This window comes from Meriones unguiculatus, chromosome 8 (assembly GCF_030254825.1).
Source record: "Meriones unguiculatus strain TT.TT164.6M chromosome 8, Bangor_MerUng_6.1, whole genome shotgun sequence".
Taxonomy (NCBI): Eukaryota; Metazoa; Chordata; class Mammalia; order Rodentia; family Muridae; genus Meriones; species Meriones unguiculatus.
In genome coordinates, this window is record NC_083356.1 from 27,132,210 (window position 1) to 27,155,891 (window position 23,682).

Genomic DNA, 23,682 nt, shown 5'->3' on the forward strand with positions numbered 1-23,682 from the left:
GGTGGACATGAATGCTTTCAGCAAATGCTTGCTGTGTGGGGTGCCCTAGGTTGGTTGTTGGAGGGTTTACCTTTGAAAGTCCAACTATTTCTCTATAGAAATGAGATATACAGAGTCTCACAAAGACATCTATTAGAGTTATGGTTCCCAAGGAATATTACTCTTAGCGTTAAGCAGGATTTCTTTTTAAAAGACTATTTTTTTTTAATGCCTTTTGTGAATTCAGGTAGAACTTAAGCCCTGTCTATAAGACCAGTATCCCCAGGCTATCCTCAGGGTCATCAAGTGTGCCCTGAGTAAATGTAGCTTGGGTTGCTGCTGGAACAGTGTTGGTGTGAGGACATTTCTTAGAACATAGAATAAAGCTGATTGCAAGTATTTTGAAGGCTTTACTGTGTTTGGTGGGATAGTGTGTGTGTGTGTGTGTGTGTGTGTGTGTGTGTGTGTGTGTGTGTGTGTGTGTTTGTGTGTTTGTGTGTATGTGTTTGACTTTTCTAAGAATTAGCAGTTCCATGATTAAGCCAAATCTCAGGTGTGAGTAGAAATCCATGATGGTTCCCATTATGTTATTGTATGGCCTGTGTTCAATGTTTGGCCATGCAAAATTGGACTTTTTCTCTTAACTGTATCCCTATGAAAATGGCTGCAGTGGTGTTTTTTTGGGTTTTTTTTTGTTTTTTTAATCTGGCAGAATATTTATTTTGAGTCTGTTGAGCTCTTCTTTGTGCTTAAAGAACAAGAATACTACTTATAGACAACTTATTTTTACTATTATTGCACATGTAAAAGTTTTCATGATATTTTAATTATATTTTCAATATGCATAATTGTATTTACATAGGATTTTTTATAGGTATATTGAGTTAGTGCCTTAAAATTATTTTAACTACCGAGGAAACATTTAGCAAAATAAATGTTGTTTGTATCAGTTGTTTGTATTTGCTATTTCAAATTCTAGAACATACCAAATATGCTTGACTAGTTTGTGAACTGTCCAAGTCTGAGAAATGCCAGGTTAGGAGTTGGTAATCATTCCTTCATCTTTCTCCCTGTAGGCTCTTGCGTGCTGGGTCTGTTGTGCATTGATTGTTCTGCTGCTGTTTAGCCAATATAAGTACTTACATGCTTAGGAATTATGCCGACTTGGCCACATGTACTGTCTTGTTTATTAATATCCCTACTCTGGAGATGAGGAAATCACCCCTCTCAGCATTTAAGTGGCTTGGCCAGGTTCATGTAGCAGTGAGTAATAGAGAACCTGCTGGAAGCCCAGACCTCGAATTCCAAGAACACATTCTCTTTTCATTAGATACCATTGATCATTGCAGAATCTTGACGTATGAAGGGGAGTAATATTTTAGCATGTGATTCCATTATAGAAAATTTCCCCATTCACAAGAATAACAAAGCACTGACTTTTCTGTCTGAATTCAAAAGTCTGCCCTTTGTTTACTTTGAAAGAGCTACTTATGCCTAATTTTACCATCTAGTTTCCATTGTGACAGTGCCATGTGTTCCAAAGTTGTCTGTTTTGTTGCCAAAATGTTTCCTGCCCCCCTTTGAGATGGGTTCTCATTCTGAAGCCTGGGTAGAATTAACTATGAAACCCAGCCTGGCTTGGAACTCACTGTGATCCTCCTGTGTAAGCCTCCCAAGTACTGGAATTATAGGCATGTGCCACCATGGCTCTGAATGCTTGATTTAAACATTATTCAGAATTTAAAGGTGTTTGGTGGGGAGCCTCTTCCTTAACTTCAGAGTATTGCTAACGACTGCAAAAAGAAGTTTATTTGCAGCTGGCAGTGGTGGTGCACTGATTCAGTCCCAGGCGTCCAGGGGCAGAAGCAAGTGGTTCTCTGAGTTTGAAGCCAGCCTGGTCTTACAAAGTGAGTTCCAGGACATCAAGGCTATGCAGAGAAGGCCTGTCTTCGAAAAACAAAAGCAAACAAAAACAGAGCCAAATGTGGTGACAGGAAATGTAACTGTGTTTGGTAGAATTTTTTTTGTGTGTTTGAGTTTCTCAGGAGGTTGAAGCAGGAGGATTACAAGTTTGAAGATAGCCTGTGCAAGAAGCCTAAGAGAGGCTCTATGTTTTTTTGTTTGTTTGTTTTTTGTCGTTGTTGTTGTTTTGTTTTTAAGGGGTAGAGATGTAGCTTAATGGTAGAACACTTATTTGGCATGTGCAGGCCTTATGTTCAATCACTGGTACTTTTTGATAAAAGTTGATTGTTGTAAATTATTGTTTGATGATGTAGTACTGGTGATATGTACAGAGTAATAGGCATTAGCTGTTGCAAGCATACTCCAGGAAACTGGAAAACTAGGAATTATTCTAGTCTTTGTGGTCACAATAAACTTGTTCTGATCTGCCAGGTTAGTTTAGGAGGAATTCTAGGCCATTGAGAAGCTTCCATGTCTGTGGCATCTAGAACAAATCGGCTGATGATAAGGCAGGAATGATAAGAATAGCATGTCCATGTTGCTTCCTGCCCATGGTCCCATCTTGATGTCATTAGAATTCAGCTTGCTGCTACTGAGATTTGAGGGTGCTACTTAATCACATTGCTTTCCTCTGTGGTTCCTGAGGGGTCTCAAGCACTCAGAGGTCATGGAAGCAAAGAAATATTATCATCATAAGTTGAGAAATATGTCCTATAAAAGGGCCAGAGATGGAAACACCTTCTCCTTACCCTGGCATTGAACTCCCTGCTTTTATATGTGGGAGGTGGTGCAGAAGGACTGGTGGGCTAAGCAATTAGGACTTCTTTTTTTACAAGTAGTCCTTATGGGGCCTGGAGCAATGGCTTGGAGGTTAAGAGCACTGTCTGCTCTTCCAGAGGTCCTGAGTTCAATTCCCAGCAACCACATGATGGCTCACAACCATCTATAATGAAATCTGGTGCCCTGTTCTGATATGAAGGCACACATGCAGATATTGTATACATAATAAATAAATAGAACTTAAGATATAAAACAAGTAGTCCTTATGGATCTGTCTCTTCAGCCCTGTGGGGTTTGTTTTTTGTCTTCCTCAGTAGCCTTCATACCAGGAGAAAAGTGAAACCCTCTACCAGAGTATTTTAAACGAATATGTATTTCTGATTCTACAGAAGTGTGTGTTTTAGAGTAGGCAGTGCTTAAGTGTACTTGGTACACAAACTGCAACCTCCTGGCTAAACTGATGAGAATAATCCATAAACTTTCAATATAGATTATCAGAAGCTACACATCATCTTGCTAATTATCAAACAAGTACTGCTAATATGGAAGAACAGAGAAAACTTCCAAGGACTTCCACCTGAGAGCTTCCCAATTGATAGTACAATTAGTGACTGCATAGTAATTATGGGTTATGTTCAGATGTTGTAATTCAAGATAAGCCGTAGAGGTGGATAGATAATATCAAATTCCCATTGTGTGTTTTGCCGTTGAGGAATTTCTTTAAATATTTTATCAGGAATGTTTCAAATATATACAGAATTGTGAAATAATTTTCCACATACTCATCTCCCAGGTTCCACATCCATAAACTTACAAACCTTTTTATTTCTCCTTTGTCTCTAGCTCATACATATGCTTGTAATCCTGGTATTATTCCAAAGCAATTGGAAAGGCATGCCCATTGTGGGCAGCAACATTTCCATAGATTTAAGTCTTAAATTGTATGGAGATAGAGAAAGGGAGTATTATGAGCATATAAAAATTCATGCAAATATTCATTGTGTCTCTGCTCTTAATTGTGGATGTGAGTTTTGCTTCAAGTAGTTCCTGCCTTGACTTCCCATAGGGATGGACTGTAACCTGTAATTTATATAACTCCATAATAGATAGCACAACAGAATGAAACTAGGACAGTATGACATCCCATCCAAACGCCTTCTGTCCCTCACCCTAGCAGGATTCTCTCTTGAGGGCTCAGTGCATCTTGGCCACTAGATAACTCATTTGCTGGCCACTCTTCATGCTGATAATCCAATGCTGAGTATGTGGACCACTTGCTGTTAGTCTTTGTACCTCCCTTATAAGATCTGTTTGCTTTATGGCTTAATTAAACTTGTGCCTCTCCGCAGCTCTTTTAGGCCCAGATTTAGTCTGTGGCCTGCCTGCTTACTACCTCCTCTTAGAAGTTCATTGAGCACCTCATAGCTAGCACATGAGAGCTGAATCCTGGTTCCTTTGCAGAGCCTGAGCCTGGGCCTCCACCATTCCTTAAGTGGCTTCCCTCTCTTGGCTTTCTGCCTCTCCTTATAATTAAGTGCATTGCAGATCTTGATTGTCTCCACCTCTTATACCACTCTTCTTCACTGCCTTATTATCCTTTACTATTGCTGTTCCACCACTCCATTTGACTGCTCCCAGGAAGTCTGTAAAGTGAGACAGCTGTGGTATAGTCCTCGCCTCCACTCCTTCCTTTATGTCACTCAGAATGAAAGACAGAACCTGAACATTAAGCTTTGTTATTTACACCCTCTGGTGCTCCCTAACTGCCATCTCCCATTTTCTCACAATCTGTTGACTTGTTCTATCTGTCCTCTTGGTCTCTGCAGAGATATGGCCTGAATGTTTGCTCTGTATCCTGCCTGTGCCTGCTGCGTGGGCATACCCATTTCCTATTGGATATCTTTGCAAAATAACCTTTCCATGATTGCTCTGTTGAAAGTTTCTGATCTATACAAGCATGCTCCCATATTCCTTCCATGTTTGCCCTCATAGTGTTTGCATGTGTATTGGTAGTTTCTTTCTCTTCTACAAAGACCTATATCCACGGCTCCATTTAGCTTAACACTGTCTCCTATACACTATCCTAAGTCAGGGTAGATGTTCAAAGCATGTAACAAAAATAATTACCTTCTGTAAGTTAAGAGGCCTTATAATCCTTTGTGTGAACCAAATTAATCTCAGTATTACTTAAGGAACACATTTTAAAAACTGCTTGAATTCAAGATAAAGGATATTACTTGTTTAGAAACAGACTATATATTAAAGAACTATAAACAGACTATATATTAAAGAACGCCGTGGGGGTTTCCTCTCACCTGGGAAACAGCTAGACATGGGCAGTGGTCACTGTGCCAGCTGCCCAACTTCTCTTCCCTCAGCTCCTATTGAATGGAGCTTCTGCTTCTCTCTAAGAAGTGAAATTAAAAACAAGGAAATCCATATGAAGTTGAGAATTTTTCTTTCCAGGTCTGTAGAGAATTGTGTTGGTAATTTGATGGGAATTGCGTTGAATCTGTAGATTGCTTTTGGTAAGATAGCCAGTTTTACTATGTTAATCCTGCCAAGCCATGAGCATGGGAGATCTTTCCATCTTCTGATATCTTCTTCTAATTCTTTCTTCAGAGACTTGAATTTTTTTTCATACAAGTCTTTGACTTGCTTGGTTACGGTTACACCAAGGTACTTTATGTCATTTGTGGCTGTTAGGTGTTGTTTCCCTAATTTCTTTCGCAGCCCTTTTGTCTTTGGTGTACAGGAGGGCTACTGATTTTTTTGAGTTAATTTTGTATCCAGCTACTTTGCTAAAGGTGTTTATTAGCTGTAGGAGTTCCCTGGTAGAGTTTTTGGGGTCACTCACGTATATTATCATATCATCTGCAAATAGTTATAATTTGACTTCTTCCTTTCCAATTTTGTATCCCCTTGATCTCCTTCAACTGTCTTATTGCTCTAGCAAGGACTTCCAGAACTATATTGAAGAGATATGGAGAGAGTGGGCAGCCTTGTCTTGTCCCTGATTTCAGTGGGATTGCTTTAAGTTTCTCTCCGTTCAGTTTGATGTTGGCTATAGGTTTGCTGTATGTTGCCTTTACTATGTTTAGATATGTGCCTTGTATCCCTGATCTCTCTAATACTTTAAACATGAATGGATGTTGGATTTTGTCAAATCCTTTTTCAGCATCTAGGGAGATTATCATGTGGTTTTTTTCTTTCAGTTTGTTGATATGGTGGATCACATTGATGGATTTCCGTATATTGAACCACCCCTGCATGCCTGGGATGAAGCCTGCTTGGTCATAGTGGATGATATCTTTGATGTGTTCTTGTATTTTGTTGAGTATTTTTGCATCATTGTTCATAAGGGAGATTAGCCTGAAATTCTGTTTTTTTGTTGGGTCTTTGTGAGGTTTAGGTACCAAGGTGACTGTGGCTTCATAGAATGAGTTTGGTAATGTTCCTTCTATTTTGTGGAATAGTTTGAAGAGAACTGGAGTTAGCTCTTCTTTGAAAGTCTGGTAGAATTCTGCACTGAAACCATCTGGTCCTGGGCTTTTTTTGGATGGGAGACTTTCAATTTCGTATGGAATAACAAGAAACCCAGAATTGCTAAAACAATCCTCTACAATAAAAGATCTTCTGGAAGTATCTCCATCCCTGATCTTAAGCTGTACTATAGAGCAACAGTTATAAAAACTGCATGGTACTGGCATAGAAACAAAATGGTGGATCAATGGAACCAAACAGAGGACCCAGAAATAAACCCACACACTTATGGCACTTATGGACACCTGATCTTTGACAAAGATGCCAAAACCATACAATTGAAAAAAGATAACATCTTCAACAAATGGTGCTGGTCTAACTGGATGTCTACATGTAGCAAAAAGAAAATAGATCCATACTTATCACCCTGCACAAAACTAAAGTCCAAGTGTATCAAAGACCTCAACATAAAACCAGACACCTTAAATTGGTTAGAAAAAAAAGTGGGGAATACCTTAGAACTCATTGGCACAGGAGACAACTTCCTGAACAGAACACCAACAGCACAGGCTGTAAGAGCAACAATCAATAAATGGGACCTCATGAAACTAAAAAGCTTCTGTAAATCAAAGGACACCATCCTCAAAACAAAACGACTGCCTATAGATTGGGAAAGAATCTTTACCAACCCTTTATGTGACAGATGACTAATATCCAGTATATATAAAGAACTAAAGAAGCTGAAAAGCAGCAAACCATGTAATCCAATTAAAAAATGGGGAACAGAGCTAAACAGAGAAGTCTCTGTAGAGGAATATCAAATGGCAGAGAAACCCTTAGAGAAATGCTCAACCTCATTAGCCATTAGGGAAATGCAAATCAAAATGACCCTGAGATTTCACCTTACACCCATCAGAAAGGCCAAGATCAAAAACCCAAGTGACAGCACATGCTGGAGAGGATGTGGAGAAAGGGGAACCCTCCTCCACTGCTGGTGGGAATGTAAACTTGTACAACCACTCTGGAAATCAATCTGGCGCTTTCTCAGACAACTAGGAATAGCACTTCCTCAAGATCCAGCCATACTACTTGTAGGCATATATCCAAAAGAGGCTCAAGTACACAATAAGGACATTTGCTCAACCATGTTTGTAGCAGCTTTATTTGTAATAGCCAGAATCTGGAAACAGCCCATATGCCCTCAACTGAAGAATGCATGCAGAAATTGTGGTACATCTACACAATGGAGTATTACTCAGCAATGAAAAATAAGGAAATCATGAAATTTGCAGGTAAATGGTGGGACCTAGAAAGTATCATCCTGAGTGAGCTATCCCAGAAGCAGAAAGACACACATGGTATATACTCACTCATATAGACATATAACATAGATAAACCTACTAAAATCTATACATCTAAAGAAACTAATCAAGAGAGAGGACCCTGACTAAAACGCTCAATCCCCATCCTGAAAGGCAAAGAGGATGGACATCAGAAGAAGAAGAAAACAGGAAACAACCTAGGAACCTGCCACAGAGGGCCTCTGAAAGTCTCTGCCCTGCAGACTATCAAAGCAGATGCTGAGACTTATGGCCAACTGTTAGGCAGAGTGAATGGAATCTTATGTAAGAAGTAGGAAATAGTAAGATCTGGAGATGACAGGAACTCCACAAGGAGAGCAAAAGAACCAGAAAATTTTAACACAGGGAACTTCCCAGAGACTCATACTCCAACCAAGGACTATTCTTGGAGATAACCTAGAACCCCTGCACAGATGTAGCCCATGGCAGTTCAGTGTCCAAGTGTGTTACATAGTAATGGAAAGAGGGACTGCCTCTGACATAATCTGATTGGTCTGCTCTTTGATCACCTCCCCCTGAGGGGGGAACAGCCTCACCAGGCCACAGAAGATGACAATGCAGCCACTCCTGATGTGATCTGATAGACTAAGATCAGAAGGAAGGAGAAGAGGACCTCCCCTATCAGTGGACTTGGGGAGAGGCATGCGTGAAGAAAGGGGAGGGATGGTAGGATCTGGAGGGGAGGAGGGAGTGGCTTATGGGGGGATATAAAGTGAATAAAGTATAATTAATAAAAAGTAATAAAAATAACTAAAAAAAAAAAAAAGGGAAATCATGAAATTTGCAGGCAAATGGAGGGATCTAGAAAAGATCATCCTGAGTGAGGTATCCCAGAAGCAGAAAGACACACATGGTATATAGGTACTTATAAGTGGATATTAGACATATAATATAGGATAATCATACTAAGATTTGTACACCTAAGGAAGCTAATCAAGAAGGAAGACCCTGGATAAGATAGATGCTCAGTTTTCATTCAGAAAGGCAAACAGGATGGACATTGGACATTGGAAGAGGGAGGAAACAGGACAGGAACCTATCACAGAGGGCCTCTGAAAGACTCTACCCAGCAGGGTATCAAAACATATGCAGAGACTCATAGCCAAACTTTGGGCAGAGTGCAGGGAATCTTATGAAAGAAGGGGGAGATAGAAAGACCTGGAGGGGACAGGAGCTCCACAAGGAGAGCAACAGAACCAAAAAATCTGGGCACAGGCGTCTTTTCTGAGACTGATATTTCAACCAAGGACCATGATGGAGATAACCTCAGTGTCCAAGAGGGTTCCCCAGCAGCAGGAACAGGGACCATCTCTGACATGAACTCATGGGCTGGCTCTTTGATCACCTCCACCTGAGGGGGGAGCAGCCTTGCCAGGCCACAGTATAAGGGAATGTAGCCAGCCCTGATGAGACCTAATAGACTAGGGTCAGATGGAAGGGGAGGAGGACCTCCCCTATCATTGGACTGGGGGAGGGGCATAGAAGAAGAGGGAGGGTGGAATTGGAAGGGTGGGTGGAGGGGTCTACAGCTGGCATACAAAGTGAATAAACTGTAATTAATAAAAATAAAATTAAAAGTAAAAAGTAAATAAATAAAACTTACACGGAAAAAGAAAAAAAAGTGGAAATTGTTAATGTGAGTAGTAGAGCTGGTGTCAGAATTCAAACTGCCAGGATTCTTATGTTTTTATCTTTTAATCATACTTTCTTAGAGAATGTTTCTAAGAATCATAAGTTGAAAACTTAGATTTTTTTTAATTCAATTCTAGTTTATTTCATATTGGGTTTTAAATTATTTTGTTTGTACTTATTTTTTTGTTTTGTTTTGTTTTATTTTTGTGACACAGAGGCCTATGTAGCCTACACAGATTTTTCAACTCCTAATCCTTCTGCTTCTACCTCCAAAGCTGCAAGATTATAATCATGCACCCCTATACCTGTCTTCAGACATCATCTTAATGTAGTTAAGACTATAATTCTCAAAATTGGGAAATTAATACCGACTGATGTTGTCATCCACTGTTTAAACTATTTCATTGGAATAATGCCCCGCATAGCTCTTTGATCCTGATCCTCCCTTTCCCACCTCAGTCCATAATCAATCCAGCGTCAAATGGAACATTTTATCTGGCCAGAGCTGTCATATAGGAAGTCTAGAAACAAAGTGGGTTTTCAGATGAAGTAGTCAGTAACTATCACTGAAGTCAAAACATACCACTTGAAAAATACTGCCATTTTATACATTTTAGTTTTTCTCATTTCTTTTCTTTGAGTGTTGATACTGAGCTTATTGCCTTCTTGATGGCCAAATTGTCTTAACCTTCATTCTTGAGGGGCCCACACTTAAAGTCAGGACTGTTACTGATTGCACCTTATGCCTCTGTGTACTGTCACTCTGTTTCTGCTATGTCTTGATTCTACTGGCTACTGTGTCTTCACTGCTTCACATAGAGGATGAGTCCCTTGTAAGTTTAAGGAAATAAATGGGCAAATGAGTAGACATATGGTGGCAGCTTTCCAGCTTCTGTAGTCAGACATCCTCATCACCAGTTTATGAGATCTTACTCCAGATCTCAACTGCTCATAAAGCTCTTACAGTTTTCTAAGATTTCTTTCTTTATGCACAGATGTTAAATGTTCCTTAAGTTATTCATTAGTCTTTACTTTTTGTTACTTTTTTATCTTTCCTTTTATTTTGTTTTAGTTGTGTTATTTGTTACTTGACTAGCCTAGAAGAGCTGTTTATCATTTGTTCTTTTTGTATCTTGCGTTATTCTTTAGTAAAACAAGTCTTTTTAAATTAAAAATCAATGATAGTAATAAAAGCATCTTAATTATATATATATATATGTATTTTTTTATAGCTGTAGGTTTAAAATTAACTGGTTGTCTTTTGCATTGAAATAATTTCTTTCTGTTTTTCTCTTCTCTTGCCTCTTTGTAAAGGAGTCAATCACTGCCAACATAAAGTTAAGAAAGCTAGGCGCTTTCTCCCTTTGGTCTTCTGTTCCCTTGAACCTACTCCAACGGGTACTGCACTGCACCTGCACAGGCTTTCTTGTCAGCCAAGACACCTCACAAAACTAACTATAGCTAGATGCTTCTAGATTGTTCCAAGCATTTAATAGCCATACTGAATATCATTGTATGTGCTGTCCACTGTTCATATGTGATACCTTGCGGGGGCAAGGTTTTGTGTTTTTCAGTTGACACGATTTGGGCCATTGTCTTAAGTAGATAATCTTCTGTTGCCCATTTGCTGGCTTTTAAATGCATGACAGGGCAAGAAGTAGCTTCCTGGTGGCATTTTGTTTTCCTACAGGGATTGTCAAGACCTGTTTCTGGCCTTGTACATTTCCTAATGCAGCATGCGGGACATGGCCCATATGAGCCCTGGGTGTCTGCATTCTGTGTGCTGGGAGGCAGATGTTCAGGAATGCAGCATAGATGAGGCAGCTGGACCATTTTCAGGGTTTTCTAGTAAAGCAGTGATTTTTGTTGTTGTAATCATTGAAACTGTTTTTTCAAAAATGCCTGAAATTAGTAGTTTTTACGAATTCAAAAGGAAATTCAAATGGGAGCCTGAATTGTCATTCAGAGCCTTGAGAACTGCACTTGCCCTTCATGGCAGTGTGGGAATCGCCTGCATCTGTAATAGGGACGTAAATCTACTACCTCATTTGAGATCTGAGTTACAGGCTTATTTCCTGTTGTCTCTTTTGCTTTCATGGCAATGAAGAGTTTCTTTTCACTTGTATCTAAAATGATACAAATGGTCCTTAAGGAAAGTAGAAGCCTGCTTAACATTTAATGATAAAAGAAAATCAAATTACTTTTGCCTAGTGTGGTAGAAAGTAATTAAGCTCTGCTGTTCTTTGTAACTGTGTATGATATGTTGGCAGCTTAAAACTTTGCTTAACGGCCTTCAACTCCAGTAAACACTTTAGTATAATTTTTGTTATCTTGTGAAAGAACCTTGGGGTGATTTTGTTATTTTCTTAAGCTTTGATTTACTTGTCATTTTAATAGTGTGTTTCCTTCTTTTCTCTCCTTCCTTCCTCTCTCTCCTACCCTTTGTTCCCTACTTCTTTCTTTGCATGCCACCTGGATCTGCAGATGAAATTAGTGGGGACGGTAATATTTATTTTCACATTTGTGTTACTGCTGTGAGATAATCATGTGGTGCATGTATAATAATTTATGAATGAGGTGCTAAAAGAAAGACAGTTATCATTAGCAGTTGTTCAATTTATACATAAATGGCAATTTAGGAAGTACTATCAATAGTAATGATTACGTTTCTCAACATTTAATGATATTTTAAAATTAATTTGGTGACAGAGTTTTTGCACAATATTTGATGTATTTATTCCAGAAGATTAAGTTTTATAAGCTAAAATAGAGGGAAATTTGTATTTTTTCCTTGTGGTTGAGTGACAGAATACCTTCAGTGTAAGTTTTTACTCCTCTGTGTTTTGTGATGGAGATATAAACCTGTAGAGAGTGAGCAAAGAGGATAACATAACTACAAAAAAGGGCATGATCCTGTTGGAAGCCAGTGTGGAGCTTCACTTTTAGGGTGCTCTGTGATGGTCAGTGTCAGCACCTGCTACTCTTTGAGTGTTTCCTGACTACCTGCCAGCCGCCTTCACCCCATCAGGCTGGATAGCTCACAGATGGAGACATCAACCAATAGAGACTAGAGGTGGGTCCTGGGCTCCTGGCTCTGCCTTTTCCATTGTCCCATTCTGTCACCAGCTGACTTGCAAATGACCTCAGCAGATTGCTTACCCCTGCCTTTTCATGAAATAAGGCCCCAGTGGTCGTTGTCAGGATTACTACTAGGCAAACATGCAGACAACTATAGACAAGCATTAGTGACCACAGATGGGTGCAATGTAAGCATTCAAGTGTACTTTCCTCACACTGAAGTTTCCTGGTACTGAGTTAGCCAGAGCCAGGCTATGTCCTGTCTTACAGGGAATATCAAGAGTTACGGTCTTGGACAGTATCCACAAGACTTTAAGGCCCACCTGTTTTAGTACAGCCACTTGAGGTAACAATGTTTTTATGCTTTTAATGGTTGAGGGAAAATTTCTGAAAGAAAACTAGCACTTAGGATATCAGAATTATGTGAAATTCAAACTAGAATGTCCATAAGTAAAATTTTGTTAGAATATAACCTTACCTATTTGAGGGCTTGGTGCCTGTCTGCCCAAGGTTGTGGTTTGAACAGCAAAGCCAAGTCCTTGCCACAGGAGTACAGTTGTTAAACATTTCTTCTTACCTGCCCTCTTAAAGAAAAAATATGCCACTTCTTGGTCTAGGTCACATAGTTTGGTTAAAATTTTGAGTAAAGTGGCCTTACTGTGGCTACTAGAAAAAAAGTCTTCTTTGAACTATTGTATGGTTTCTACAGAGTTCATAACATGCCTCTTAACCCTGGCAGGATAAGACCCTGAGGTTGATTATTCTTCCTGGATTATCTAAATGATCTAGTCCCTGTGGCAGTATTAGTAAATGGGATTGGTGGTCCATACAAACTCATACAGGCACATGTACATGAATGAGCCACCTCCCAAAGCCCAGGAGCAGAGTGAAAGCAAGACAGAATAACAGTTGTCAGAAGTCTGGGTGCCTGACTGCTCCAGCAGATATGCCTGCTGATGGTTAGGAAGAGATGGAGGCAGAGCGGTGTCCTACTCCCCACCCCAGGAATCATGGTTTCCGTTTCAGAGGGAAATTCTGAGCCTCAGCCTTTTGTACATTGCATTTCTCTACAGGCCCAAGGATAGTATTCATGCTGCATCCCTCATAAACACCAGGCAAGCCTAGTCATGAAGCTTCCCCATATGTGCCAGGACGTGAGCCTGTGATGTCACTGACAAAAGTTGACAGTTTCAGTAGTAGTTTTGACTCCTTTTGCTGCACGTAAACATGAGAATTTGTCTCTCACTTTCTGAGCCGTGACCTTCTTCCTTTTATATTGTGATACTGAGACATATAAATTACAATAATATCTCAAATTTTAGAAGTCACTAATTCCGATTTATTTTATCCTATTTTTTGAGATAGGGCCTTGTCTAGCCTATGTCTAGCCTATGTTAAACATGCTTTGTAACCAAGGATAACATTGAATTTCTAATCCTCTTTTAAATAGTGGGTTTATGTGTGTGTGCCACTGTACCGAGTTTCATGTGGTGCTGGGAACTAAACTTGGGGCCTTTGTATGCTAGGTATACAACTGAGCTATATTCCCAGCTCCTCCAACTCCACCCCCTTCAATATTCATTTTTGAGACAAGGTCTTGCTTTGTTGCTCAGGTTGGCCTTGAATTACTAGACCCAAATGATCCTTCCACCTCAGCCTCAGACATAGCTGGGGTGACTTTTGAGCCTTGAGCTTACAATCCTATAATCCTAAAATTGTCTGCCAAGTTCAGAGCTCTGATAAATTTTTCTGTGAGTGTCTCTGGAACAGAATTGTGGCCCCAAAATACATATTTTTATAACCTCAAAGCAGAGGTTGTCTGCTTCCAAACACTGTGTGTGTGTGTGTGTGTGTGTGTGTGTGTGTGTTTCTTGTTTTGCTTTTTTGAAACAAGCTCTCTCTTTTATGTAGTTCTGGCTGTCCTGGAGTTCACTATGTAGATGAAGCTGGTCTTGAACTCCTAGAGCATCCTCCTACCTCTGTTTCCCATGTACTGGAATGAAAGGCATGTGCCACCATACCTGGCTCCAAACACTTTGAAAGATAATGAAAGCTGATGTATGACATCTTAGACCCAGGGATTTACGACACAGAACTATGTTTAGACCCACTAGCCCCCTCAGTTTGTGCATGTGAACAAGGGCTCTGCTGAGAGCTGATGACCGTGTGTGACTACTCACGGCACTGTCTGGCACTTATCAGCCCAGGCATCTTGTTCCAATCACCTCAAGTGGAGAATAGCCATCTAGTGGGGCCCTGCCCTTTGTTATTTTGGTGCCCAAATCTTTGAGCTTTTCCCCTTTTTTTCTTCTGTATTGCTCCTGTGATGCCATTATTCAGGGGCATTTACTGGCTGGCTTCCACAGTTGCCCAGGGATCTTGAACATGTTAATAACCTTTGTCATCAGTATCATACTATCCCTAAAGAAAAAACTTTCCCTGATTTCTGCTCCTTCCTCTGTGTGCTCTGGGTGAATCCATCCATAAAGCACATACACAGCTCTCATAAGTCCTCAGAGATTTTATGTAGAACTCAAATACCTTTTTAGAAAATACACAAATCCTTTCTGGTTTGATTTTTGTTTTAGGGATTTTGTTCTGAGATGAAGTCTCACTCCGTATCCATAGCACAGACTAGCCTCAAACTCTTGAATGATCCTACTGCTTTAACTTGCCAAGTGCTGAGATTTCAGGAGTGAGGCAGTTTACCTGGCATGTACCCTTTCTTATGATTTTTGTGAATTAGCTGAAATGTAGGCAATATTTCCCCAAATCTGTATTGCTATCAGCCTGCTGCTTATAAGTCATTTTCTTCTTCTTTTTTTCTTCTCCTTTTGAATTGATTCAAGATTGGTATCTCCTAGAGGTTTTATAAAGTTGTCATGGAGGTACTAGAGTTAAATGAAGACTGAAAGGATCTGCAGGCAGAAACTACCTCCCTTTAGGTCCTAAGAGAGTCCTAATGAACAGCAACCCCAGGAGTGCCTGCCATTTCTCAAGTGCCTGTTAGCACCACTTCCTGTCATCGTAACTCCATAGGTACCTACTGCTCTATTATACACATGAAGGCATGTCTGTGGCATAGGCAGGTAAATAGATAAATACAGCATACCCTGCGGTTTGCTGTCTCTATGACTCTGCATAAGTTTCTGAAATCCTGGCAATACATTGTTCCAACTGTGTTGCCACAGTGCATTTATCCTCATTGCTTAGCACATAGCTCGTGAGCACATGCTTTTTGCCAGGCACTGTGCTAGATGCCAAGGAGAAAAGGACACAAGAGGATGCTGTACCAGTGGACTGCTCTAGAGAGCTGTCAGGGAAGCAAACTAATATGAAGTAGTTAAAGGAAAACATTAGGGAACTAAGAACAAGGAATAGGGATAATTGCTTGGAGGAAGACTTTGAAGCAAGGCATGGTAGCAGAAACAAAAGTGGCTGTGAGCTCACATGAGCTTTATGAGCACATAGTAAGACTCAGTTGAGATCATTGCTGTCAGTGTCATCTTCTGTTTCACATCCTTCCTTTAGGCAGTAGACTCGGTTGCCTGAGAGGATTCACTTTTGGGATGAGCTTACTGTGGTCTTCTGCTACCCAGGAATTTGTGCTGCAGTGACTTTGGTGCATTCAGTTTATAGGACAGTGTGGTGACTAAGTCTGCTATATCACATAGTGAAAAGAAAGCAATTGGCAGAGACCAGTCTGAGTGCTGTGTTGCTTCCATAGTCTGCGCTACCAGAGTAGACTCACCCATATCTGGTCATGGTTGTTAGAGATACTTGAGCAGCTCCCTGTTTTTTTTCTTTTATAAGACTGTCTTACACAAAAGCAAAGTGACAAGCCTGCTGGGTGCCAAATCGCTGAGCACCCAGTAAGGGAAATTAGAAGTGACACTTCAAGTTCATTAAAACTTTGCTTTAGGGGCTGGAGTTATGGCTCAGATATTAACACTGGCTGCGCTTCCAGAGGACAGGTTCAATTCCCAATATCCACATGGCAGCTCACAAACGGTTGTAACTCTAATTCTGGAATCTGATGCTCTTTTCTGGCCTCTATGCACATCAGACATACAGTGCATAACATAACATTTTAAAAAATTGAATTAAAAAAACTTTGCTAAAAAAAATACTTTGCTTTAATTTTATATATACAGTGCTTATAAGCATGTGAGAATAATACTTTTCTTAGGAGAGTTGATTTGTTGATGGTATTTTTTCCTCAGGCAGATTTTTTTTTTAAACTGTTAATCCCATTTAGAACATTCAGAACTGCATTCTTCCCTGTAGAGCGGTGGTTCTCAACCTTCCTAACACTGCAACCCTTTAATACAGCTCCTCATGTTATGGTGACCCCCAACAAGAAGATTATTTCATTTTATTATTTTATTGCTACTTTATAACTGTAATTTTGCTACTGTTATGAATAATAATGTAAATACCTGATATGCAGGTTATCTGATATATGACCCCAGTGGGGGTTGTGACCAGTAGGTCACTGCCTTAGAGGTTTGGTGGCAGTGATCCTGTTGTGGTACATGCATTGGCTAATATCCTCACTATTAGAAAGAGTGCTTTCTGGAGTTTCCTTAGCTTGTGTGCTTTTGATCTCAGTGGTGCATGGGAGAAAGCACTTGCAGCCCCTGAGGTTCAGTGTTGGTGTCAAGCCAGCCTGCTATGGTTTGGCAGGTCTTCTCCAGGAGTCAACCAGAATCCACTTAACTGCCTTTCCAATACTAGTGTTGTGCAGCAGTGGCAGTTTTCTCCACACGAGTGTTCTTCTACCATGGTGTGTTAAGTTGCTGCACTTACCAAAAGAGATTAGTGCAAGCATGACCTGATCTACCTTATCTCAAAAATAACTCAGTTTAATATGCTGTTTGTTTGTTCTTATTCTTTTTATTACATCTTTTGCTTGGGTAAAAAGGCACCGAAAGATAAATTTCTGGATTGTGTTTTTTTTAACCCAAAATAAATGCAATAAATCAGCCCAGTATAGTCTCCTCAGAAATTGGGTCACTGTGTGTTCTCTGCGGAGAAGCTCACAGTTGTCCTTACAAGGGATAAATGGAGTGGGCAGGACTTTGAAGACACCTTTCTCACTTGGGAACTCCCAGCAGACCAAATTGTGGTTCAGATGCACATTTTTGTAGCTGCAGGGGAGCTCTAGGCTAAGCAGCCATCACCTTTAAATTCTGTAGTGCTTAATTGATGTCCTACTGGCTCTCCTCAGGATCATTAGCCTGTTTGCTTCTGATGAACAAGGGTGTATGGCTCACATTTTGAGTCACAGTGACACTTTTCTTTTCATAGTTACACGTGGGCAAAATCTGAGTCCTGGTGTTCTGAGGAGAACATTTTCACAGTGTGGGTGTGGGGCACAGACTCATGCTGTTTGCAGTTATGTTGAAGGCCAATCAGTCAAGCATTTGAATTCGACCAACCTGTCTGTTTCCTTCCAAACAGAGACAGATGACTACGCTGAGATCATCGATGAGGAAGACACATACACCATGCCCTCCAGTGAGTGTAGGCTGCTTGCTCCTCACAGTGAGAAGCTTTAGAGCGCATCTGTCATCTGAGCGCCTAACAGAAATGTTCTTTCAACTTTTAGGTAGACGTCTGTGTGCCTACCCTAAAGTCAGAAGCCTGAAATGCAGATACCAGAAATAACTTCATTCAGTTAATTGTAGAATTTTTGTCATATCATTTTCTGGCTCTGTGATAATGTAACCTTTGTTGATATTTTGCCTTTATAGAAAATCAGTATTATTTCGAGATCAAATGTATATACACTCACATTGAGTAGTATATTATTTCAAGTTTAAATGTGTATACACACACATTGAATGGCTTGGTTTTCTCTTTGAAACTATAACATTGCCATTCATTAGCAGAAACTAGCCCTCCATATAAGCAGCCCACTGAGAGGAGCTTGCAGGGAGCAAAACACAACAGGACAGAATCCTTAATGACCTATTCCAGCTGGAAAATGTCAACATAATCTTTTCCACAGTGACTGTGCACCTTAATGGTGGAAGAAAATTGCATTCTCTAGACCTGCCTGGGAGTATATTGTCCCTATATCTTAAATTGGATAAGTTCTTGACTTTTCACTTTGGTGTACAAATCAATCAGTTAATTAATTAAACCCCACATCTAAGCCTTACAAGTTAACTTGAAGTCCAAACGACCTGATTTCATGTATTTCAAAAGCACTATGCTCTTGTAGAATATTTTGAAAGTGTTTTTATTTGGATTTTCTGTATGCATTAGGGAAATATTACCAAAATAAAGAGAAAACCAGACAAGCCTCTGAGGCTCATACTTTCTGCTCATGACCACCGAACTTTCAAAAGTTTCTTTGAGATCTGGGTAGGAGCTGAGATGTGATACATAGGTTTGGGCTGCCAGTAGCAACTCAGATAATCAGTTCAACTTGAGTTTACCAATGTGACTACCCTTTAGTCATTTTTCTGTTTCTTCAGAGAAGAACAGAGTCTTTGTTACTTATAATTGATTAGGAAATACAAGCATCTCTTATCCAGAATTTATGAAATACATATTTGAATGCCTTTGAGATAACTCAAAAATGGTTAGTTTTTATGTATATTTAGTTTATTTTTTTATTAATTTGTGCTTAAAGTAATTAAGCAAATATTATTGAAATGTAGACATCAAGTTTGTTGTTGTTAACCTAATTGCTTTTAGCAATTTCTAAGCAAGGTCTTCCACTTTTTCTCTCTCTCTTAATTGCAATACAGAAAGCTATGGAATAGATGAAGGTAACAGGATCTTTTGACATAACTGCATTTGCTTGCCTTGCCACCATGGAATGATGGGGGTGTTTCAGTTTCAGTTAATATGTTTTCAAACTCGTTGTCATTGGTTTACTCATACTGTTAAACCAGTGGAATTATTGGCTAAATTGATTTTAAAGAGGAAGGAAAACAGCTGTCCAGAACTTGGGTAATCCGTCTAGTTTAGTTTTCTGACCCAGAAGTCTGTTAACTCTGCGCTGTTGAGTTAGTGACACCACAAATGGAACATATGCAGGGTGGGCATGGGATTATTCTCATGTGTGAAGTAGCCCAAGACGGAGTAGCTAATCCAGCTAGAGTTTGGGTTTTCTGTGTTCCTAGTGGATGTTTTATTTCCATGTGCCTCAGCAGCCTGCTAAGTAACTCAGTGTAACTCATAATTTAATGTCTTAATTGGAACACATATTCTCAAATGTTTATACAGGTATATTCAATTCAAAGTCATCTAATTTTGAAATTTATTTCTTGAAACTACCTCTTTAAACTCATTTAGCTCCATAAATAATCTAGAGATAGGATTATGAAGTGGAAAACTCTTAAACTTTTAAAATAATTTACTCAGAAAGTTTAATGTTGCTTTCTGTACTTATAAATTTTTGTTATTTAAGAAATAATTGCTTTAAATAATGTTATAGCCTTCATATATTAATACCTAAACCAGTAGTGATGATTAATTATGCATATAATAGAGTATTTAGAGCAATTATTTAGAAAATTATCAGATAACCAAATAAATCAGAGATTTCTAAGCACAATACAGGCTTAAAATCAAATCTGCCATCAGCCAAACCCACTGTTTGTTGGTTCTGCTGATACCATTTGTGATTACTGATAGTCTTTAAGGTAATGTTTAAGAAGGTTCCACTCTGATATGCTGCAAATGAAAATGTATTCATGAATGGTAATAAGATAAATGTATATATCATGCTGTACCCACATTTGGAGTTATGTGCCAGTTTGTTGATGTGTGGATTGTGTTTTGCAGCCAGGGACTATGAGATTCAGAGAGAAAGAATAGAACTTGGACGCTGTATTGGAGAAGGTCAGTTTGGAGACGTACATCAAGGCGTATACCTGAGCCCAGTAAGTCCTTATAATACCAGAAATCAAGACTGATTTTTGAATGTTTTAAGTGTATAAAGCGAATGTTTACAGAATTGTGCAACAGTTTGCCAATTGGTTTTAGAACTCATTTTTCACCTCAAAAACTTGATACCCATCTACAGATATAGTTCATACAACACCTTTCTTTCCAGTCTCTGGCAGCCACTTATCTCCTTTCTGCCTCTTGGTTTTCCTGTTGAAGGTATTTCATATAAATGGAATCATACAGTATGCAGTCTTTTCCTCCTTCATTGCCTTACAATATTCCTTTGCATAGGCGTATCATTTATTTATCATTTTAAAAGTTAAATTATTTTATGTGTGTGAATATTTTGCCTGTATGTATATATGTACACCGTGTGCTTTCCTGATGTCCAAGGAGGTCAGAATAGGGCATTAAAGCTTCTAGAACTGGAAATACAGACAGTTGTGAGCTGACATGTGGGTGCTGGGAATTGAAGCTGGATCTTTTAGAAAAGCAGCAGGTGGTATTAACCAGTGAGCCATCACTCCAGACCTTATTTATCCATTCTCCACTTATTGAACATCTAGGATGTTTCTACTTCGTCATCATTGAGTGCTGCTATGAACATTGATGTGTGGAGCTTCCTCCTCTAGTAGCTGTGTTTAACTTTTTGACTATCAGTTTTCCAAAGCAGTCCTCAGGGTACATGTCTCCTAGTCAGAATCTCTGTATCTTCACTAGTGCCCCTTATTTATGTCTCTTTTCATTTTAGATTGATGGTTTTTAAAATTGTGTTTTAGAATTAGAGTATATACTATTGAAGAAACTTTTTAAATGAAATATGATAAATGTATGGCATGGTTGTGATACTGTCATAATAGCACAGGCTGTTGTGACATCCTTGGTGTGAAAACTTGAGAGATCCTTTTCTTCAGAACCTCCATAGCTGTCCTTTCTTTAATACCCTTTACCCAAACATAAGGGAATGCTCCTTGCTTGTTCCATCCTGTAGTTAGAAGTTTTGTTTCTGATACCTTTTCTCTGTTTTTAAATCAAATTACATGCCATATTATTTACTGCTATAGTTGGTGGTGGTGGGAGAGCTGGGTCTAAAAATGAGGCAGGCTGAAGTCTCATACAATAGCCAACTTTATTCAGAGCATCAAACAATTTTTACTCTTGAGAGTTAAGAAGAATCACTTGAGTAAGGTGTTCAATCTCAGGCGACATTTAGCAAAAACATGTCTTTTCATAGAAACTTATAAATTAATACCAGCTGAAGAAAACTCTGTTCATTATACCTCAGAGGAGCACAAAAACAAATTCCACGAACAAATCTGTGTTTTGGAGAAATGAAGGTCACAAGTCTTTTCTTATTTTCTTGTTTGTTTTCTCACAAACACTCAGAATTCTCACACAACTCTCTATTCTTGGACTGTATCCTGACAATATAGTATACGTTTTTCCTGTTTTCTTCTTTCAATTAAAAAAAAACCTATATCTGTATTTATTTTCATTGTCTCAACTCTGCCTTTTGAGGGTAATATACAACAGAGGAAAGCATGAGTCTTAATTGGGTTGAAGACCTAAGCTTAGACATGGCCCTGCCTGACTGAGATGAGAGTAAATGAAGCTCATGGGTTTCTGTTACTAAATCAGGTGGTCTATCTTTTCCTTTTACAACTCCTGATAAGTACACTCCCAGATTTGTTATTATCAGGCTAATACAGCAGAGTTGGTGAACCTTCTTCCTGTGCATCCCCTCTTTAAAAAATTAATCTGTCTTAGGTATTGCAATCCTGTATCCTCAGTCTGGTATTTACTGTAGTTGCAAAATTAATTGCCATCTTCAGAACAATAGCAAGAACTACCTTGGGTAGAATTCCTTTCTGATGTGTGTTGCAAAAGGAGGGAGAATTGATTGTAGCAGATGGGACTGGACACCAGAGATCGAGGTGGACGGCTGGACCTGTAGCCAGCAGCAAAGAGAGTTGGACATTGTGAGGAGATCCATTTTACATTTTTAAAATGTCTTCCTGCTCTGTGCAGAGTTTTGGTAAAGGGTGTTGTAGCAAGGCATCAGCGGCTACCCTACCTCGGGTACTCTAGAAAACAACTTTCAGTGGTATGTGTGTTGGGTATAAGAACAGCACGCAGGACCTTCTTCCTAAACTATTGGATATAAGGGTAAGGGAAACAGGAATTCAAAAGCTTCATCAAGATGTCTTCTTTAAATAGCTGGACCATGGTTTCATCTCAGAGATGGAGAAGACTATGGAACACACAGCTTTGATAGTCTTCTCTAGAGGCATAGTATGGGGTCTGTGTAGTTAAGGAATTGGCTTCTGTAGAGATGGAAGCCAGCAAGTTCAAGATCTCAGGTTAGCAAACTCAGAAGAGCTGATGATGTGGTCCAGACTCCAAAAGCAGAGAAAGTAAAAACTAGTCAGTCTAAGGCGAGAAGACTGTATCTCTGTTCCCACTTCTTTGTGGGTGTCTTCAAGGTGAGACCCACATGTGGGAAAGGGCAGCTCACAACCTGAATGTTAACTTATTGATGAGCCAGATGTGGAGGCACACACTTGTCATCCCAGCACTTGGGAGGGATTGTGAGATCAAGGCAGGCTAGTCACATAACAAAATAAAACCGACTTCAAAAACAGCCTCACAAAAAATCCAGGAAAATACTGGCTCACAGGTCTCATTGCCTAATGATCTATTCAAAGAGTCATATAAAGTCACCAGTATGCTGCCTGAAATTCTGTTTGGACCATTCTAACTTAAAAATAACTTTGCACCTTCAAGTGTAAATGAGTAGCTCCACTCTTCGAGTATAGACTCACAGGGAAAGTAAGGACAAGAGTACCAGTTAAAGGTCAACATGTCAGTGACATAAAGTCTAAAGGCACAAAGTAAATTTGCTTAGTGCTGGAGAGTACTTAGTGCTTAATGAATCCAGGGCTGAATCTCGATGTTCCAACACTTTTTGAGAAAGCTCAAAATAATCTTTTCCCCCCAGCTCTTTATGTCTAGTTCTTGCTGCTTGTGACTGGTGCTTATGGTGACTGAATTGTCCTGATTTACCTTTTAAGCAGCTGCCCCTTGACCATCATGGTTTGGCAACTACTGTGCCTTCTAACAACTGTTGACTCATGCTCAGTATGCAGGCCTAGGTCCCTCTAGTATATTCTCAAGAGCATATCCCAATGGGAAACCTACAGAGAGCACAGAAATGCTCAGAGCTGGCTGAAGAAACCAAACACAGATCACACAGCCCCATAGAAGGTCACATAACATAATTCTCTTCATACCTGGCTGGTTTTAATAAGAAAGGGGTTATAGAAGAAGTCAAAGAAGGATTCACAACAGCATTATACTGTATTCCTTGTCCTGAGGTGTGCTTCTGCCTGCATTATTAATCCACATTGGATGATGACAGCAGTTAAGCAACAGAGACAGTGGGACTGAGGTGGCTGGCATTTGCCAAGTCTGTGTAAAGCCTTGACTGTTCCACCTTGCT

At 39.5% G+C, this 23,682-nt stretch overlaps 1 protein-coding gene across 21 annotated transcripts in view; it reads left to right on the forward strand.

The window, feature by feature from the left end:
* Nucleotides 1–23,682, forward strand: part of Ptk2 (protein tyrosine kinase 2) — a 207,450-nt gene that overhangs the window by 122,461 nt on the left and 61,307 nt on the right. For 10 of the 21 annotated variants that reach the window (XM_060389301.1, XM_060389300.1, XM_060389308.1 and 7 more), the window contains 5 exons: nt 10,512–10,595; nt 11,682–11,699; nt 17,739–17,795; nt 19,037–19,057; nt 20,079–20,176. In XM_060389301.1, the coding sequence (XP_060245284.1) occupies nt 10,512–10,595; nt 11,682–11,699; nt 17,739–17,795; nt 19,037–19,057; nt 20,079–20,176 (278 nt within the window). The remainder of the gene's footprint in view (nt 1–10,511; nt 10,596–11,681; nt 11,700–17,738; nt 17,796–19,036; nt 19,058–20,078; nt 20,177–23,682) is intronic. The other 11 variants (XM_060389306.1, XM_021629034.2, XM_021629022.2 and 8 more) reach the window with 5 other exon arrangements.